General features: G+C 39.4%; 1 protein-coding gene across 1 annotated transcript; it reads left to right on the forward strand.

Annotated features, from left to right (window-relative positions):
- The first annotated feature begins 1,439 nt into the window (after nucleotides 1–1,439).
- LOC126827772 (uncharacterized) lies at nucleotides 1,440–15,768 on the forward strand. Its single transcript, XM_050557298.2, has 13 exons — nucleotides 1,440–1,474; nucleotides 2,986–3,257; nucleotides 5,366–5,599; nucleotides 6,579–6,771; nucleotides 7,432–7,561; nucleotides 8,708–8,822; nucleotides 9,326–9,493; nucleotides 9,678–9,740; nucleotides 10,824–11,059; nucleotides 12,170–12,390; nucleotides 13,311–13,432; nucleotides 14,514–14,571; nucleotides 15,607–15,768. Exons 2-13 carry the CDS (start codon nucleotides 3,041–3,043, stop codon nucleotides 15,614–15,616), a joined length of 1,767 nt encoding a protein of 588 aa, XP_050413255.1. The 5' UTR covers nucleotides 1,440–1,474; nucleotides 2,986–3,040; the 3' UTR covers nucleotides 15,617–15,768.
- The last annotated feature ends 3,715 nt before the right edge of the window (nucleotides 15,769–19,483 follow it).

Raw genomic sequence — 19,483 nt, forward strand, 5'->3', positions numbered from 1 at the left:
TTATGGCGATGTTGAGGGCTCTGTGACGCCAGCCCGGTCTGATGGAGGTATAATTAAGGACATATAGCTACATGTAATATGTATCTTATTCCACTTTGATCACGAATTGCTCTATTATTTAGAGGGGGCAGCATTCACAGACTACACAGCAAATGGTTTACACATTGTTCAGGCGGACCAGTTAGACTGTTTGAAAGTTACCCTAGCTTCTGTTTTAAAGGGCCAATCCCGATAAAATGTTGGAGAATAAAACTGCTTAATTTTGTGTTAAAATTCCTTAAAATCTCCCATCTAAGGGCCAAGCAACTAACCCAATATTTGTGATGCGTTTTCAAACAACTTTAACCCGTTAGAGTAAATCTGGAAATGGAGACCGGTGTCCCAAGCTGTAGTCTGGAACAAACTAGACTTTTATTTTATAAAAATAATGTGTAGGTGAAATTTATCTTTCGTTATCAAGTACAGCACATGGGTCATTCACTACATAGACCTCTGAAGGAACGGGAATCGATTATCAGGTCACCCAACGAAAAAACTGACCCGAAATCTTAAAAGGGTACGTGTCCGGATAAGCATTTTTGACTTTCACGTCCAAACGACTCAATATTTTGAGCTGAAATTTTGAGACAAGGTAAATACATCATTCCTCTATATTTTGGCGCTTAAATTTCATACGTACTCAGACTTTTATTTTTGAGACTCTTTTCATATCGGGGTAGTCCCTTTAAAAAAATAAATTTACACAAAACCAGCTTTATGCCTCTAACAGCACCCAAGGCCATGAAGTTATCTTATCCCATTTGTTTTAATATTCTAATCTAATATCTTGTATTGTCCGGCGTGGTTTCCCCTTGTCAGTGATGCAGGACGGAAGGTCTGACAAGGACAGCTGTCTAGTCGTGCGGGTGGGACGAAAAACCGAGATCCCGTGTACACAATGGCATGCACGCAAAAGATCCCTTGGCAGTTGGAATTCGATATAAGAGTAGGCCGCAGTGCCGCTGCCCGGGCATAATATCCCTCATTGAGCACTGTACGGCGTATGCCCGTCTTCATTAGCCCCTTTTAAGAGCAGAACAGTAGGACGTTAAACCCCATTTCATTTCATGTCACTACTATCTTGTATTTTTTATCATATACATATGTTTTTGCTTTCAACCAGGTTGGCTATTCAACCGTGACACTGTATTAGTTTATCTGTATATTTTCTGTAATATTTTATAAAATATGTTTTTGCACCGCATGATACTTATATAACATATTTTGTTTATGTCAAAATATAAAAACAGTAAGTGTCAAAAACCGACCCTGAAGCTACGATATCTTCTTCTTACATAAATAATAAATTGTAAAGGGATGTTTCAGATCATCAGCCGTTGGCAAAAATAGTTTTCGGTTTGCCTGATTGTTCAGGATGTGAATATTTGTCATTTGATATAGGAATATAGCCAGTGTTTGGAGTTTCTAGACTTGGGTGAGTCTAGCGTTAGTTTATTATATATGATGTGATGTCATCTTTAACGTCATAATTCTTTTAAAACCCATTTGTTATGATTTACTTGTATAGTTTTATTTAGTTTTCCTATATGTATATTTATTTTTATTGCATATTTTATTGAATTGTATTGAAGAGCGCATCTGAACACGTTTTATGGAAGATAGCGCTCTATGAGTGTTAATAATGATAAAAATAATAATAATAATTTGATGTTGGTGTACCATTATTTCAAAAAATGGTACGGCCAAAGTGCCAAGCGTGCAGTATTTATACTAGTTGAAATTTTGGACCCGCGTGACGTATTTCATTGTAAAGCACGTGCGTGTATTTTAAGTTGTTTAATGGTCTCGAGCTTAAGACATCGTAATATATTGAAACAACAGCCCGGGACTACTTAATGTCTCGCCCTCGACCATTAAACCATATATTTATTTTGCTGTTCAAAGTGATAATGTCTCCCTAAAAAGACAACCTTCTTCATTAGACCAGTTGGTATAGAAAAGTAGGGCGCTAAAACCAATTTCATTTCTGAAGAGACAAATCAATTCAAAACTCTCACGGATACCCAGTCGGTGCAGAAACACTTTCGTGGTCGAACTACGAACTGCTACGAACAATACGAATGTGTTAGAACCAAATAAGAATCACTCACGAACTTCAAGAACCATCTACGAATCGGAATATGTTGGATTCGGGACGATTCGTGGCATTCGTAACCCATATGAAAGCTGGTCACAAAAGGTTTTCTTTCAAAAATCACTTATGAACCTCAATAACAGTCTACGATTTATTTACGAATCGGAAAAAGTTTGGATTCGGAGCGACCTGATAGGAATACAACGATTACTCCTCGATTACGACCACGATTTCAACCATAGCGCGATAGTGTGCATCACTTTAACCGATATCGTTCGGTTTATGATGGGGGCCACGGTGGTTAAGTGGGTGAGACGCTGGCTCGCTAGCCTGGAGGTCGGGTGTTCGATCCCTACATTGGCCGAGAAAGTTCATTCAGATTTTCCGGTGTGGTTCGCCTTGTCAGTGATGCAGGACAAGGACAGCTGTCTAGTCGTTCGGATGGGACGAAAAACCGAGGTCCCGTGTATACATTGGCGTGCACGTAAAAGATTCCTTGACAGTTGGAATTCGATATAAGAGTAGGCCGTAGTGCCGCTGTCCGAGCAAAATGTCTCTATTAGCACACTGTATGGCGCATGCCCGTCTTTATCAGCACAGTTCAGGAGCAGAAAGTAGGACGTTAAACCCCATTTCATATCATTTTCATTTCGATTTATGATGATATGTTCATTGGTACAACAAATGGTATCGTTGGTGCTTAAATGGAACCAGTAGGGGGCGAGGAGGTAATTATTATAAATGCTATATCATCAATAATCAAGTTCTGTTCATGACTCATTTCTGATCAACTTTTCCATTTGTAAATGTAAATAGGTATTGCTTTCATTCCATTATACTTTCACTTATAGTTACAGCAAGTCCCAATAGGTTGTTGCGCCAAGAGAACCATACTTTATTTTTGGTATGATGTTGCCATCTATAATGAAGTTCCTGCTAGCTGCCATAGTGCTTTTCACTCCATTCCCCGGTTTATCTGAATCGAAGTATGTTCTCAGTAAACTTTCAACCCTTTATGTACCATATTATGATGCGACAACAGGGCAACCAATATATAAATATGATATGAAGACAGCTGATCAGATTGCCTATGATCCACAAGATAAGATCATCTACCTCGTAGGTTAGTCACAGTTTTAAGACATTTGTTCACATTACAACTACTGTATTCAATCAAGAGAGCGAGAGAGAGAGAGCGAGAGAGAGAGAGAGAGAGAGAGAAAGAGATTTAACGTCTAGTCCTCACAAACTAGGTCATTTCGGGACTAACATATGGTTCAATTTTATTTCAATAATTCGCTTGCGCGTAGGGGCCTTTAGCAGTGAGTGGACACCGGAGGAAACCCACGCGGTTGGACAAGCGACCCGACTCCTTGTTACGTACAACCGGGGAATCGGCACCACGCCAGTAGATTCAATGACAGACCTTGTGATACAAGGCGCACGCGCTAAGCATTCGGCCATCCACCCCCTCCCCCTCCCTCGATCAAATAAGGACCGGAATGAAACCGATTTAGGGAGGCGGAAACAAAATGTAATTTATTCGCATCTTGAAGCCCCATTGCACAGGTTCGATCCCAGTGTTGGCCGAGAAAGTTCATCAGGATTTTCCGGCGTGGTTTCCCCTTGTCAGTGATGCAGGACGGAGGGCCTGACAGGGACAACTGTCTAGTCGATCAGATGGGACGGAAAACCAGTTACTTATCCCATTTGTTTTAATATTCTAATCTAATATCTTGTATTGTCCGGCGTGGTTTCCCCTTGTCAGTGATGCAGGACGGAGGGCCTGACAAGCACAACTGTCTAGTCGATCAGATGGGACGAAAAACCAGGTCCCGTGTATACATTGGCGTGCACATAAAAGATCCCTTGACAGTTGGAATTCGATATAAGAGTAGGCCGTAGCACCGGTGTCCTGGCAAAATTTCCCTCGTGGCACACTGTATGGCGTATGCCTGTCTTCATTAGCCCAGTGGGAGCAGAACAGTGGGACGTTAAACCCCATTTCATTTTATTTCATTTTTTTTAAACTTGGAGATTTTGTGATTTATCTGGAAAACGAAACAAATAGTCCTAACCACTGAGGCAAATAGAATGCAACATGATTAATAATAGAGACATAGCTTGTCACGCTCAGCCTCAAGTCGTATGATTCACTGACTATAGGTTACATAATACGAAGCCTTTAAAGAGAGAGAGAGAGAGAGAGAGAGAGAGCGAGAGAGAAATGGGGTTTAACGTCTACTCGACACAAACAAGCTCATTTCAGGACTAACATATGGTTTAATTTTATTTCAATAATTCGCTTGCGCGTAGGGGTCTTTAGCAGTGTGGGGAAACCGGAAGACCCGAGGAAAATCCACGAGGTTGGACAGGCCACCCTACTCCGTGTCACGTACAACCGTGGAATCGAAACCCCGCCAGTTGACTCAATGACAGACCGTATGATACAGCGCGCGCATGCTAACCATTCGTCCATCAAATTCCCCTAAAATATAAAAAGAATTTTAAAATAATTTACTTAAAATTGTTTATTTGTATGAATGTGCCAGAAACTAATTTTCCTTTAAAGATACATTATGTAGGATTTAGATAACAGTTGCTATACTAGTTCGAAAATGGATAATGTAAAATGAATAATTTGAAAATTTCATTCCAACTACTCTATAGCGAGCCAAGATATACATAGCTTTTGAAGGTTTAACAAGACGTGTGCAATAATTTCAACCACCGTACTGGTTGTTCGAAGCTAAGTGTCGCTCGTCCATTTTTAAATTACATGTAAATTAAAAAATGTCTGAACCGTTCTAATCTATTTAATATCGGAGAAATCCGATGCCATCGAGAGTTGATTATTATGGCCTGGATCAGATAAAGATACATTATGGGAGATAAGATAAAGAGCTGGCAGTTCTCACTAAAATGTAAAGGCAATTTGCTGAAAATTTCAGTCAAATTTATCCACTATGAACCGAGAATTAAGCGATTTAAATTTCGGCCTAGCCTCGATCATCATTACTGAAGTTCGTACGATCATCCATTTCATAATTAAATTATGAATGGAAGCCAAGCAGCAAATGGGATCATAATCCAGTAAATATCGCAGGCTAGCTCTTGCATAATGTACGTTTACGTCTGTATTTGTTTTTAATTTGATGTATTAAAGTAAATAAATTTATGAATATCGAATAAAGCACATCGTTAACAAACTTTTTATCCAACTCGTTTCAGGTTATAGTGTGTTGTATGTGATCGATGTATCCGACCCTAAGAACATGGCCATTTTACACCATCAGGTTTATAATAAAACTCAGTTGACAGAAATTGAATTTTGTGATGGATTTGTCTTTTTTTCTGCTGATGATGAGACTAGTGCCGATACACGACTTCATGGAAAGGTTTATGTGTTAAAGAAATACCATGCTAACGATGTCGATTCCTTGAAGGTACTTCACACAGTGGAAGGTAGTTTCAACAGCGCTATATGACTTTATATTGTAGTGATTTTGTAGTGGGGTGGACTTTTTGTCCTTCCCTCTTTTTGATGTGCAATAACTTCATTATCATTTTCACTCTATATGATATGCAACAACTTGAGATATAACTTAATAATTATTTTCACTCTCGTAGATTCTCAAATCCCCGTAGCCCATGCATGCATAGTAAATTAGAAATGCATTTCTAACTGGCCAACTGTATCTGCATAGTAAATTAGAAATACATTTCTAACGCAACTATATCTGAAGAGAAAGAGAGAGGGGGGGGGGGGGGTGAGGGGGTAATGTCCACTCGACACAAACAAGGTGATTTCGGGACTAACATATGGTTCAATTTTATTTCAATAATTCACTTGCGCGTAGGGGCCTTTAGCAGTCGGAGGAAACCGGAAGGCCGGAGAAAACACACGAGGTTCGACAGGCAACCCTACTCCTTGTCACGTACAACCGGGGAATCGAAACCTTTATGATGCAACGCGCACGCACTAACCATTCGGCCATCCAAATTATTGAATTAAAATTGAACCATATGTTTGTCCCGAAATGACCTTGTTTGTGTCGAGTGAACGTTAAACCCCATGCCCCCCCCCACCTCTCTCTCTGGTAACAAAAAAGTATCGAAGCCCCGTCTCCACCTTTCACAATATTGTAGTGTGCAACTGATTATATAGCGTTAAAATGATACATCGAGACTTTAATATAGTGTACACATACTGTTGTAAACAGAAACGCTGTACCGTGTACCCGGAATTACCAGCGGGTAAATGTGAATTAGATCCATAATTCAAACTGACAATAGCCCGGGGCCTACACAATCATAATCCGGGTCTCTCCGTCGGTAGCCTGAGGCCTGCACAGTCATAATCCGGGTCTCTCTCTCTCTTCTCTCTCTCTCTCTCTCTCATCTCTCTCTCTCTCTCTCACTCTCAAATCTTTTTTAATTGTAGTTGGTGCTATACCGGATTCAATAAAAGTAACAAAAGACTGTCGAACAGTTGTAGTAGCAGTTGGAGGAGAAGCCTTTGGAACTGGCAGAGACTTTCAAGATCCTCCCGGGTCTGTTGGAATAATCAAATTTCCTAACGGGGTCCAGGGTGATAGTACCTACACCAATTTAGACTTCGGTGAATTTAATAGCAAGTAAGAGAATTTTGATATTTACCCGTGTTAATTTTTTTGGTCTTCACGGATATTTCACAAAGGGAACTAATGATGTACGTTTCGATGTTGGACTTCATCAAGCAACAACCCGGTTATTACTTGGACCTTTTAAACTCAATCTGATTAAAATACAGATCTTTATTTCGTTTCATTTTTTTTTTATCCTTTTGGTGGCCTACACTACATGGAGATCTGACCGATATTAGTAAAAGGTCGCAACAGAGGTCGTACGAACGGCTTTTGACTTATGACGTCAGAAATTGATTAATCAATCGGCGTGGACGTTTCTATTGGTTTTACCCACAGTTCCGTGCGTCGCACGCCAAGAAATCGCCATAACAGATGGTTTCATTGGCTAATCCCTCACGCCACCCGGAAAGCAGGTTATATAACAACTCTTCGAGATCCTAGTGCAGTAAAGACAAGTAAAACAAAATTTTGAGCTATAAAAAACAAAACGAAATAGGATCTGCGTTTTTTTTTTATCAAATTGTTTTAAACTTCGCCCCTTTAAAGTCTCTCGGGACTTGCACATTCAGCAGTGAATTATCATTTTTTGGACAAGTGTTCGTGTTTGACACTGGAGCGTTGAGTTGGCATTTAGGAATTAATTTATTTATTTATTTATTTACATTTTAGAATTTTTCAGTTGGAGAAAGATGGCGTACGTTTTATATATCGTGATAATAGTAATATCTTTCTTAAAGATGCCCAGCCAGAAACTATCGCATTGAATGGGGATGAAACAATAGCTTACGTTTGCTTGCAGGTACTGTAGAAATCGCCCCTGAACTACGTGTTAAAATAATAAACTATATGTGGAGAACAGGGAATTGTGTATCCCTTGGATACGATAAGCTTGATTATACCCCTGTCAGACCGGATGGCGTCTTTACTGGGCTGCTACGTCGACGGAAATTGACTACATAGCGCGTCAAGATCGCCATAAGCGTGGTAAAAGCGTGGTGGAAACGCCAGATATCGTGCTGTGATCTCAATGATCGCCGAGTCACGGCGTTTGTTTTAAGCATATTCAAAGCGAACGCCAAGTTTCTGCGATCTCGCCTGGATGCTTTTTAAAGTTTATAATTTATCGGGACATTTTGTCGCGTTGTTTTCACGTTTGCCGGCGACCTTGTGTATTTTTTGGTCGCCGTACGGTTGCAGCAGCGTAGTAAGGACGCCACCCCGGTCTAACGGGGGCATTACAGTGGATCAACCTTTTTGAATTGTAATCTTTAAACGGCATTTAGTAACTGGGTAGAGTAAAACCAAAAATACATACTTATGGACAACAGCTACTAGTGTATGTAAGACGGCGTTGTGAAATGAAGTGAAATGGGGTTTAACGTCCATACTGTTCTGCTCCGACTGGGCTAATGTAGATGGTCATACGCCATACAGTGTGCTATGAGGGAAATTTTGCCCGGGCAGCGGCACTATGACCTACTCTTATATCGAATTCCAACTGCCAAGGGATCTTTTACGTGTATGCCAATGTATAAACGTGACTTCGGTTTTTCGTCCAATCCAAACGACTAGACAGCTGTCCGTGTCAGGCTCTCCGTCCTACACCAGTGACAAGGGGAAACCACGTCGGAAAAACCGTCTTACCCACCATGGATCCCCTGAACGTTATCAGATATGAGGAAAATATGAATTAGTTTTAAAAAGTTAAAGTGTCAATTTAATTAAACCTAGTGTGATGGTTTGTTCTGCGAAGTGGGGGTCTGTTAGAAAACCAATAGGCCAGTGTCGAGAGATATAATTATTCAACAGTCAGCAGTTTACGCCCAAATCCAAACGAAAATTAGTAGTGTAGAGCTGGAACAATATTAATTGTATTTCTGGCCAAAATAAAATAGGCCAAGTACCTTTAAATCGATACCATAATTCATTTCGTATATATTTTAAGGCAAATAATGCAATTGCAGAAGTGAATTTAGTTACCATGACGATAACTGCTCTTCGTGGACTGGGATATAAATCATGGAGCTCATATAAGTTGGATGCAAGTGATAGAGATGGAGGTATAACCGATTTGTCAAGTTTGAATTAAGGCCAATTTAAATATAAAAATTATTTTGACTAAAACTGTAATGTTTTACATAAAAATGTAATTCGCGATGAACATGCAGCCATGATCCGTTGGAATAGCTCAGAGCATTTGAGAATCCAAAACGAAAATCTATGTTAACCACTGCTGCGAGTTAATAATTTTAAGAATTAAATACATGGAAGGAGAATTTGTGAGAATATCCTAATAGATCGGTTCAAGTCCTGTGAAATGGCATGGTGTGATTTCCATTTTTCAATAATTACAAGCTTAACAGATATTCATATTACAGGGTTTATTTACAGACATGCATACGTCGTTTGCTCACGTATTTGGTTTAAGGAAGTCCTACTGGGTTATATCGATAAGAAACTCGGATATTCTACAAAGTTTGTTTTATAAAACATTGATCTTGCCAAGTTTCCGATATATAACGGACACTTCAGAGGGTTGCCCAATACCTGTCTTTATTTACAGGAATCAAAATGAACTCCTACGATATTAGAGCATTTTATCAACCCGATGGTATCCATCACACAACATGGAATGGTAAAAGCATCATCATCACCGCGAATGAAGGGTTTACTAAGAATTACGATGATCAAATAGGCTGGAAGGAGGAAATACGAGGAAGTAAAATTGTAGGTGAGATTCTCAGTGTTAAAATGTATTTATGATTTGAATGATAGATTTTGCAGTTGACTCTCTGTGTTGAGACTGTTGGGGTTAAAATGTATTTATGATTTGAATGATAGGGTTTGCAGTTGACTCTATAAATGCTTGCTGAATTCACCCTCTACTTTTAACTTTATCACCTTTTAAATTTCAGCTAGTCTCTCCAAGACAGTGTCACAGAATTTAAAAACAGCCTTAGCCGATGATAGTAAACTAGGTGAGTCTATCAATCTTATATGTAAGGTTATGAATGTCACCTGCAGAAGATCTTCTCTAATTCCTCCTCTTTTTGATCAAACTAAATAACAACGTCTAAAAAACTTAAAGACGCACGGTGCCAGAAAACCAATACGACTTTGATTATTTAGGTTTAATATAAATATGTCCCTAAATGTGTTCCTTAGATAGTATATATAGATTGCCCTATGCAAAATCACTAGAACATCAGATGGACAAAACATATGTTAGGTTGACCGATAATAATTTCTGGTCCAATATGCTTTTTCGTAAGATTGCTTTTATTGTGTACTATCCGAAAGTTTACTTTTAATGCGGAATATATTGCCTTTAATCTATCAAGATGTGATGAACCAAGATGTACAGGTTGAAACGGGTAACCTATTAACTAAATAGTGCTCGATCTGGAAAAATTCATTTTGTCTCGTGGTTAGGATAGTTTGTGTTTCTCTTTATCGTGGTCTTATTTTGTCATCGTCCGACCTCTCGCAAAACCCTAGTTTACCTACTATTGCTGTCACTGCCACCGAAACCATACAAATTTGAAGGGATATTTTTCAGTCTTGCATCTAGTTGTTCGGCTGATTGCACTTGATGGTCAGTATGATCTGTCATCAAGTCTATAGGTTTCTAGACCTCTCCGGAAGGTTCAATTAAAACTTCGATCTTGTAGTTAAAAATATGAATACGGCAAACCTGAAATTGTAAATACGAACACAGCCTTTTTGTTCATTTTATTCAGATTGGTTAGGAGCCACGTTGGCTAAGTGGGTAAGACGCTAGCTCGCTGGCTGGCTGGCCTGGAGGTCACGTGTTCGATCCCTGCATTGGCCGAGAAAGTTTATTGGGATTTTCCAACGTGTTTTCCTCTTGTTAGTGATACAGGACAGAGGGCCTGATAAGGACAGCTGTCTAGTCGTTAAACCCATTTCATTTCATAATTTGGTATATAGTCTTTTTGTATATATTTCCTGTAATATAGGAGAGATGTAATATAGGCCTAGCCTGTTCTTCAATTCTTTTCTGAGAATAAAATATTGTTTATTTTTATGTTTTTATTCAGGTAGATTGATCTTCAGTAAATTTGATGGTTTAAATGCTGATGGTGAATATAATCATCTGTATACATTTGGTGGTAGAGGGATATCAATCCGATTAGCCAGTGATATGTCAGTACTCTATGACAGTGGTAATATTGTAGAAGAACAGAGTGCTAAACACCTGCCTGACCTTTTCAACTGTGATGGGCATCCTCACAATACACCACGTGAAAGTATGGATACAAGATCGGACAATAGGGTAGATTATGTTAAACATACATTATGCAAGAGCTAAATTTGACTATTGCAGGTCTTTCTGTGCGCCTGTAATGTTATATAAACTATTAATTTGACATTTATTAACATGAAATGACCGTAATCAACTCCCTATGCCATCTTATGAATTGGATTTTCACTGCATTTGAATCCGATTTGCTGCTCAACGTTCATTGATGATTTAATCCAAAAATGTATAATCGAGACTATATTTATTATCGTACGGACTTTAGTAATGATGATCGAGGCTAGGCCTAAAATTCAAACACTAATATCTCTGTTCAGACTCGAACAATTTGACTGAAATTTTCAGCAAATTCCCCTTAGCGTATCTAGTTTTTAACTATTATAGTGAGAACTGCTAGCCCTTTATCTAATCCCCTAATGTCCCTTTAATGAAATATGTTTTTAAATCAACTTTCAAGATCATTTTTCTTTTCTGGGCACCTGGTGGCTCAGTAAGGCACTGGCTCGCAAACCTGGACGTCCCTAGACTCTAGCCGTTTTTAATGGTACAAAACCATACGTTGGCATGCACGTAACATAACTCTGGACTGCAGGAGTATGACGTAGCGTCCTTTTAGACCTGGACACCAGAAGTAAATGTCATTTCCATCAAGTTTGTACAATTTTCATGAAAATATTCCAGCGTGTAATTGAATGGAGAATAGCGCCCACTCAACACAAAGTGGGTCATTTCGGGACTAACATATGGTTCAATTTTATATCAATAATTCGCTTGCGCGTAGGGCATTTTTCGCAGTAGGGAGGAACCGGAGGGCCCGGAGAAAACCCACGAGGTTGGACAGGCGACTCTACACTTTGTCACGTACAAGCAGGGAATCGAAACTACGCCACTTGACTCAATGATATACCTTATGATCCAGCGCGCACGCGTTAACCATTCGTTAAGCCCGCCCCCAATAACCTAAGGATCAATCATCTAACTATTGTTCGTGCTTAGCTTCAGTAGTTCTGTACTGTATCGTTGCTATCCCAGTGTACTTAAGCAGACAAATTAAATACAATGCCGTTTCTAACCGAGTGGAATATAACATATTATATGCATCTGCTTTTTTTTTATTTATTTAAGGGAACTGAGTGTGAAGCCATAGAAACAGCAGTGATCGATGAACGTTTGGTAATATTTGTTGGGTGCGAGACACCCGGTGCTGTTTATGTTTTCTCTGTTGGTGATGATTTCTCTACTACGCGTTTCGAATCTATATTCACTAATGTACCCAGAAATGACGTAACCTTTTCTGATATGTACGACAAGCGTGTTCTGTCTGAAATTGACCCAGAGGATATAAGGTATTCTTTATATTTCTAAAAACAATAACCATTTTATATTATGATAAGGAACATTGACGACAAGATGTTATTTCTTCTAGTCCAGAGAACAAAACATTAATATAAAACAGAGTAGCATTCGATTAATTCAATAAATATTTAAAGGAATAAAATGGGGTTCAACGTCCTACTGTTCTTCTCCTATACTGGGCTAATGAAGACGGGTATACGCCATACAGTATGCTATCAGGAAAATTTTGCCCGGGCAGCGGCACTATGGCCTACTACTCTGCTCCGACTGGGCTAATGAAGACGGGCATACGCCATACAGTGTGCTATGAGGGCAATTTTGCCCGGACAGCGGCACCGTGGCCTAGACTTGTATCGAATTCCAACTGCCAAAGGATCTTTTATGTACACGCCAATGTATACAAGAGACCTCGGTTTTCCGACAATCCGAACGACTAGACAGTAGGTCAAGACATCCGTTCTGCACCACTGACAAGGGGAAACTTGTACGTCGGAAAATATTTTATGATTGAGACTTAAGCGAACAGGGGGTTGGATTGCCGAATGTTTAAAACATGCGCGCTGTATCATAAGGGGTGTCATGGAGTCAACTGGTGGGGTTTCGATTTCCCGGTTGTACGTGACAAGGACGGTCTCCTGTCCAACCTCACGGGTTTTCTCCGGGTCCTCCGGTTTCCACTCACTGATAAAGACCCCTACGCGCAAGCGAATTAATGAAATAAAATTGAACCATTCGTTAGCCCCGAAATGACCTTGTTAGTCCCGAAAGACCTAAATTGTGTGTGTGTGTGTGTGTCTCTCTCTCTCTCTCTCTCTCTCTCTCTCTCATGGGATACATTCCTTTACTATATGTCACCTAAAGCACCTACCTGATTCCTGTCACATGAATAACCTACCTGCTTTTTAATTAGGTATGTAACTGGTAGTGACAGTCCTACTAACAGTTCAGTATTGTTTGTATCCAGTTCGGAGTCAGGTACACTATCTGTGTTTCAAGTAAATGTAGTCAATACCAACTCGGGGACCAGAACAGGTGAGATATTTCTTTTATTTGTATAATATTCCTTCTGTTATAAGCTCGAATCGATACTGTACAACCAAAATGTAACCTCGTCAAAGGCTATGCCATTTCTGGTTACCATTAAGAAGAGGGGTCTAAGGGGCATAACCGCTATTGAACCTCCTTTAAACTAACTCGTACATGTAGTAACGAAAGAACAATAATAGTAATTTAAACTATGTCTATTCCAATGACATCTTGTTTAAACATGACAGGCTATTTGAAATGTTATGGAACGTTAACTGCAGGGTCATTGCTTTAGATATGCCATTGTAATAGCAAATCCCAGTAATCCCAGTAAACATGGTGTCTTACTGGTAAAAGCATTAAAGGACAATATTGATGTCAGTGTATTACCATGTTTTTATTAAGTATAGAATGAATAAAAACAAGGGAATGTACGGACTATTTCTATTTTTCTCGTTTTCTCTTATCTAATGACATTCATTTACTTTTTTGAATTGTCAGATATCCTCTTACAGTATCATATAACAACTTTTGGTCTTCGAAGGAATTACTAGCGAGTAGAAATTCGCCCGTGTATCTGTTATCACTCGTCACGTCAGTCAGTTATATAGAGGGATAACTCGTGTTTTCCTTTTGCGTTCGTCACTTTCGATTGTTGAAACCTTTATTTTGCATCTATCGTAGCAATGATCTCTGTGTTAAAATTATATTCGGAACGTCTTTAACCCGTTCTATCACTTATGTGATAATGACTGACACCAATATTGTCCTTTAAGAAGTCGTCCTTCTGTTCCCCATAGTAATCTTGTCTGTCAGGTCAACGATAAAACCCGAGCTATTGTAACAACCCTTATATGGATGGGAATATAGCTATGTCGGTAGAGCACTGGACTGTCCTGGGTTACCCAGTTTGATATGGATAGGAGAGGGAGGTCGGATCCCACCGAGGCCCAACTCGAAACCTCTCTCTACGGCTATGAAATATAATCTGATTATATGTATGCCAGAGTAAAGTCGTGACTTTTTTACCTGGACATATTTTTAAAATTATTTATATGTATTTAATTTGCACGTATTTTTTTTCCAGGATCTATTAACTCACTTGGATTATTTTTAGCAACAGTAGTTTTAGTCATGTTAATTAGGTACCTAATTTAAACAAATTTTATTTGACTTTATACCCCCCCCCCCCCATACGATTTAAATAATTGTCAGCTGAATACATCCACGTTTATAACCAGAATTAGACTAGATTAAAAATTTCACCGCGTGACGATTTCATTGAAATGCGCGGGCGGGCTTTGTCTGTGTTTTAAGTTGTTTAATGGAACATGAAATGGGGTTTAACATCCAACTGGGCTAATGAAAATGCGGGCATACGCCATACAGGGAAATTTTGCCCGGACAGCGGCACTACGGCCTACTCTTATATCGAATTCCATTTGCCAAGGGATTAACGTCCACTTGACACAAACCAGGTCATTTCAGGACTAACATATGGTTCAATTTTATTTCAAAAATTCGCTTGAGCGTAGGGGTCTTTAGCAGTGGGAGAAAACCGGAAGGCCCAGAGAAAACCCACGAGGTTGGACAGGCGACCCTACTCCTTGTCACGTACAACCGGGGAATTGAAACCATGTCAGTTGACCCAATGACAGACCTTATGACACAGCACGCACGTGTTTTAACGTAGCACACAATATTCTCAATGAAAACGAATGGTATTGTGTTCGATCTTTCTGTTTTATGGCTAGTAATCGGATATTTACTCCAGTCTCCATATATTAATGCTTATAGGTTACTATACACATTTGGAGTGCATTTCCCGCGATGATCTGTCCATTTTGCATCATTATGTTGTAGTATTAGGTAATATTTTGTGGTGATATTGGGGTGGTATTGGGTAGTATTGGGTAAATCGTACCACCCCATGTAATTAATGCTTATAGGTTACAATACACATATGAAATACATTTCCCCGCGATATAACTCTCTGTTTTTTGCAAAAAAGAATTAAATGATTTTGCATCATTATGTTGTAGTATTGGGTAGTATATGGTGATATTGAGGTGTTATTGGGTGGTATTGGGTAGTATTGGGTAAATCGTCCCAACCCATGTAACCATAGGAGGAACAAAGATTACAATAGATTTGACAAGACCCTGTTTCATTTTTTACAGAACTCCGTGAGACCGAGACACATGGTGTAGTTATTTCTAGATGCTTACAGACCCATCAAAAGGAAATGAATTAAAATGGCTTAATACCACTGACATGTTGTACATATAATAATTTTTAGAAATAATTTGTAAATAAAACTGTATCAATATTGACGATTAATAAAACAGTCCCTGTAATTTATAATGTGATACTATATATAATGATAACTGAAAAGTCACTTTTTATATTGATACTAATCATTTTAAAGCGGCATTATGCATGGTCATTTTTTATATTTATACTAATCATTTTAAAGCGGCATTATGCAAGATTAGATAAAGAGCTGACAGTTCGCACTATAATAGTCAAAAACTAGATAATGTACAGAAAATATGATGAAAATTTTAGTCAAATTGCTCAAATCTGAACCGAGATATTAGCGATTGAATTTTAGACCTAGCCTCGATCATCATGACTTAGTCTCGATTATCCAATTTTGGATTTAATCATCAATGAGAGTTGAGCAGCAGATCAGATTCAGGAGGAAAGGAAAATAATGGTGCGCAGATAACAGAACTCTTAGCAGTTATAATTCGATGAAGACGTTGCGGGGCGGGTAGCGGGTGGGAGGCAGTGGGGTCGCAGCTGTACGTCTTCGTCATCCCGGTTAGCGCTAAAACATTTGATTTATTAAAAAGTTTATCTTTTTCTTCGAGTGCACATTATAATTGCGTACGAACTTCAAACTTAGAACTTCGCAGCGTCACCATTATCTTATTGGGGTTAGCTTGAATAATTCCACTCTACACAAACTAGGTCATTTCGGAACTGTCATATGGTTGAATTTAATTTCAATAATTCGCTTGTGCGTAGAGTTCTTTAAAGTCTAGCTCATGTCGCCCTACCATGCGATAAAATTCATGTCGCCCGGCGACAGTTTCAGAATCGCAGCTACAGCTGATCACATGACTGCCGCGTGATAACCTTCAAAATACCCTCATTCCACTTGTCTGCCATGTTTGTTATCGCCCTCTGGGTACCACGTGACTGAACAACCAAATATTATTGGCTACCTCAGCGAGGCGCCGACTCAAAGTAGTCGTAGGTGTGCTCATGTCGCTTGCGACTAGTGACATCTAGTTGTCTCCAGTTGTAGGAGTAGAACATGTGCGACTTCAAGAAACTTGAGGCGACTGGTTGCCATCCGACTTACACCAGTCGTAAGAGCGCTCGGGTCGCCCAGGTAGTCACGACTGATCAGTTCCACTTGATCGTAAACCAGTTGCCGATTTCGAGTCGCCCTCAGTTTTGTCGCGTCGTAGGGCGACATAAGCTAGATGACTACGTGTAACCACGCAATTTGAATCAATGATAGACTGTACGCCTTAAAATATTCGCCACCTCAGATACAAAATAACTAGTGCAGAATGCCATATTTTACACATAATAATTAAGTCATGCCTACGGGATACTTTAGTTATCTGAAGCGTTTAGTATCTCGAGCGCTCGAGAAATGTTTTGGGGGTCATGTTCTAAATCTGCGAGCGTGCACATAAAATTTATCATGAGATAAACGTAAGATATATTTTAACATCACATCTGTTTACACTGTTGATATCACTAATTGACACAGTGTTAAAACCTGATATATAGGTGACCGTGTTAACGTCCACTCGACACAAACTAGGTCATTTCGGGACTAAAACATGGTTCAGTTTCAACAATTCGCTTGTGTTAGTCCCGAAATGACCTAGTCGAGTGGACAGGCGACCCAACTCCTCGTCACGTACAACCGGGGAATCGAAGTGTAAACCTAGCATTAAGCCGGTTGTCTTAACGTCTATTTTTATGGTCTGCACGAATAAAATGAATAGTCAGATCTTTTATGCTCCATATAACACCTCACTGGTTTGCACTATTAAAATGAATAGTGAGACCTTTTATGCGCTATAACACCGTCACATGTGTAAAAGAAAATTGATATTTGAGTAACTTTATTGTTGAATAACTATGCCAATAATAATATATACATGTAATATAATGTTCTGCTCGTGCAGTTCCTTATTTATACACTTGGATCATGACCTGATTTTTAAAATATTTTAATAACCAGGCACCTTTTATGAAGGGTAATCCACGTTTCACCGGTGTCCTCTTACCATGATGGGGGGGGGGGGGTAGCCGAATGGTTAGCACGTGCGCGCTGTATAACAAAGTATGGTGGGTTTTCGATTCCCTGGTTGTATGTGACAAGGAGTAGGGTCGCCTGTTCAACCTCGTGGGATTTCTCCGGGTCCTCCGGCTTCCTCCCACTGCTAAAGACCCCTAGGCGCAAGCGATTTAAAGACAAAAATTGGACTATGTGTTAGTCCCGAAATGACCTAGTTTGTGTCGAGTGGACGTTAAACCCAAATTCTTTCTCTCTTACAAGATACATCTAGAAATATCAGATAAATATATAAATAAAATGGTCCCGTGGTGCATAGCACGAGCTCGATGAATGATTGAATATGCTCTTGCCGAAAACCCGTTTTCCTGCTATTCCCGCCCGTGAATACAGCAACTTCAATATAGGCCACATTAAGTGATTTACCTGAATCCCAAACAACCAATCAGTCGTCGCGGGGTATGGAGGTCTCGCGCTCCCCGAGAGAAATTTAACCGTCGCAAATGCGTTTTTTATGCGATTCTAGCCAGTGCATGAAGCAACTTCAAAGTTTCCAATTGGGTTGCAACCGAAATCCGACCTGAATTCCAACCATCCTGTCAGACTGTTGCATCTGCATTCACAAATAATAATCGATGCCCGAAAATGTCGCACAAAGTAGAGTGACTCCAGACAAAATGTTTTAATCCATAGTCAATAAAAAAAAAATTCAGTACAAATTTTGGGGGGGTTGGATGGCCGAATGGTTAGCACGTGCGTGCTGTATCATAAAAAGCCTGTCATTGAGTCAACTGGCGTGGTTTCGAAACCCCGGTTGTACGTGACAAGGAGTAGGGTCGCCTGTCCAACCTCGTGGGTTTTCTCCGGGTCCTCTGGTTTCCTCCCACTGCTAAAGACCCCTACGCGCAAGCGAATTATTGAAAATAAAATTAAACCATATGTTAGTCCCGAAATGACCTAGTTTGTGTCGAGTGGACGTTAAACCCCATTTCTCTCTCTCTCAGTACAAATTTGTGGTTTTCAATTAAAATCAAAGTAAAATTGGTGTGGTATTACTAATAATATTAGATTTCGGATACTTTATTTTGCCAACTAGATAGATAATAATTTTTGATTTCACTTTAACCGTCCGCCCGAAAAGTCAGAAAAATTGCCCGGAAGTTAGCGGGGGTAGCTGCCCTGCCCCCCTGGCTCGCACGCCTATGTGTGGTGCGTCGCCTCTGTACTATTATGCTCCGTGTTATAAAACGATCACACACAACTGTGTATACCCTTTACAATAATAATACTTACTTGCCCATTGAGAACTGACCTTTAATAGAATTAATAGAAACATTTTGATTCAATGAAAGAAATATATCACATGTGCTATTACGAATCACTCGTGAGCCACATATGTAAGATACGGTATATTTACATAAATACATTATTATACCTAAAAGGTCCAAGTGTACTCAAGCATAATTCTATTGTTCCACATCGGCATCAGATTTTCACATTGGGAACTGAAGAATGTTTTGGGATTTAAAATTCCGTTAATTTATATAATGTTCTTGTAATCGTCTTCTTCCAGCTCCTAGTGTAGTAAAGACAAGTAAAACGAAATTTTGAACTATAATAAAACGAAACGAAATAGGATCTGTGTTTTAACCAGATTGTGAATATGATATAATTATAAGCATATAGCGCCACGTGCATGGTAAAAAGCAAAAAGTTCTTCTGAAGTTATA

Source organism: Patella vulgata, chromosome 1 (genome assembly GCF_932274485.2).
Source record: "Patella vulgata chromosome 1, xgPatVulg1.2, whole genome shotgun sequence".
NCBI lineage: Eukaryota > Metazoa > Mollusca > Gastropoda > Patellidae > Patella > Patella vulgata.

Bases quoted from the DNA above. Each gene is read 5' to 3' on its own strand.
- LOC126827772 (XM_050557298.2), top strand. From the start codon at position 3,041: ATGATGTTGCCATCTATAATGAAGTTCCTGCTAGCTGCCATAGTGCTT. The intron at 3,258-5,365 runs GTTAGTCACAGT...AACTCGTTTCAG, and splicing joins TAAGATCATCTACCTCGTAG to GTTATAGTGTGTTGTATGTG. The intron at 11,060-12,169 runs GTAGATTATGTT...TATTTATTTAAG, and splicing joins ATACAAGATCGGACAATAGG to GGAACTGAGTGTGAAGCCAT.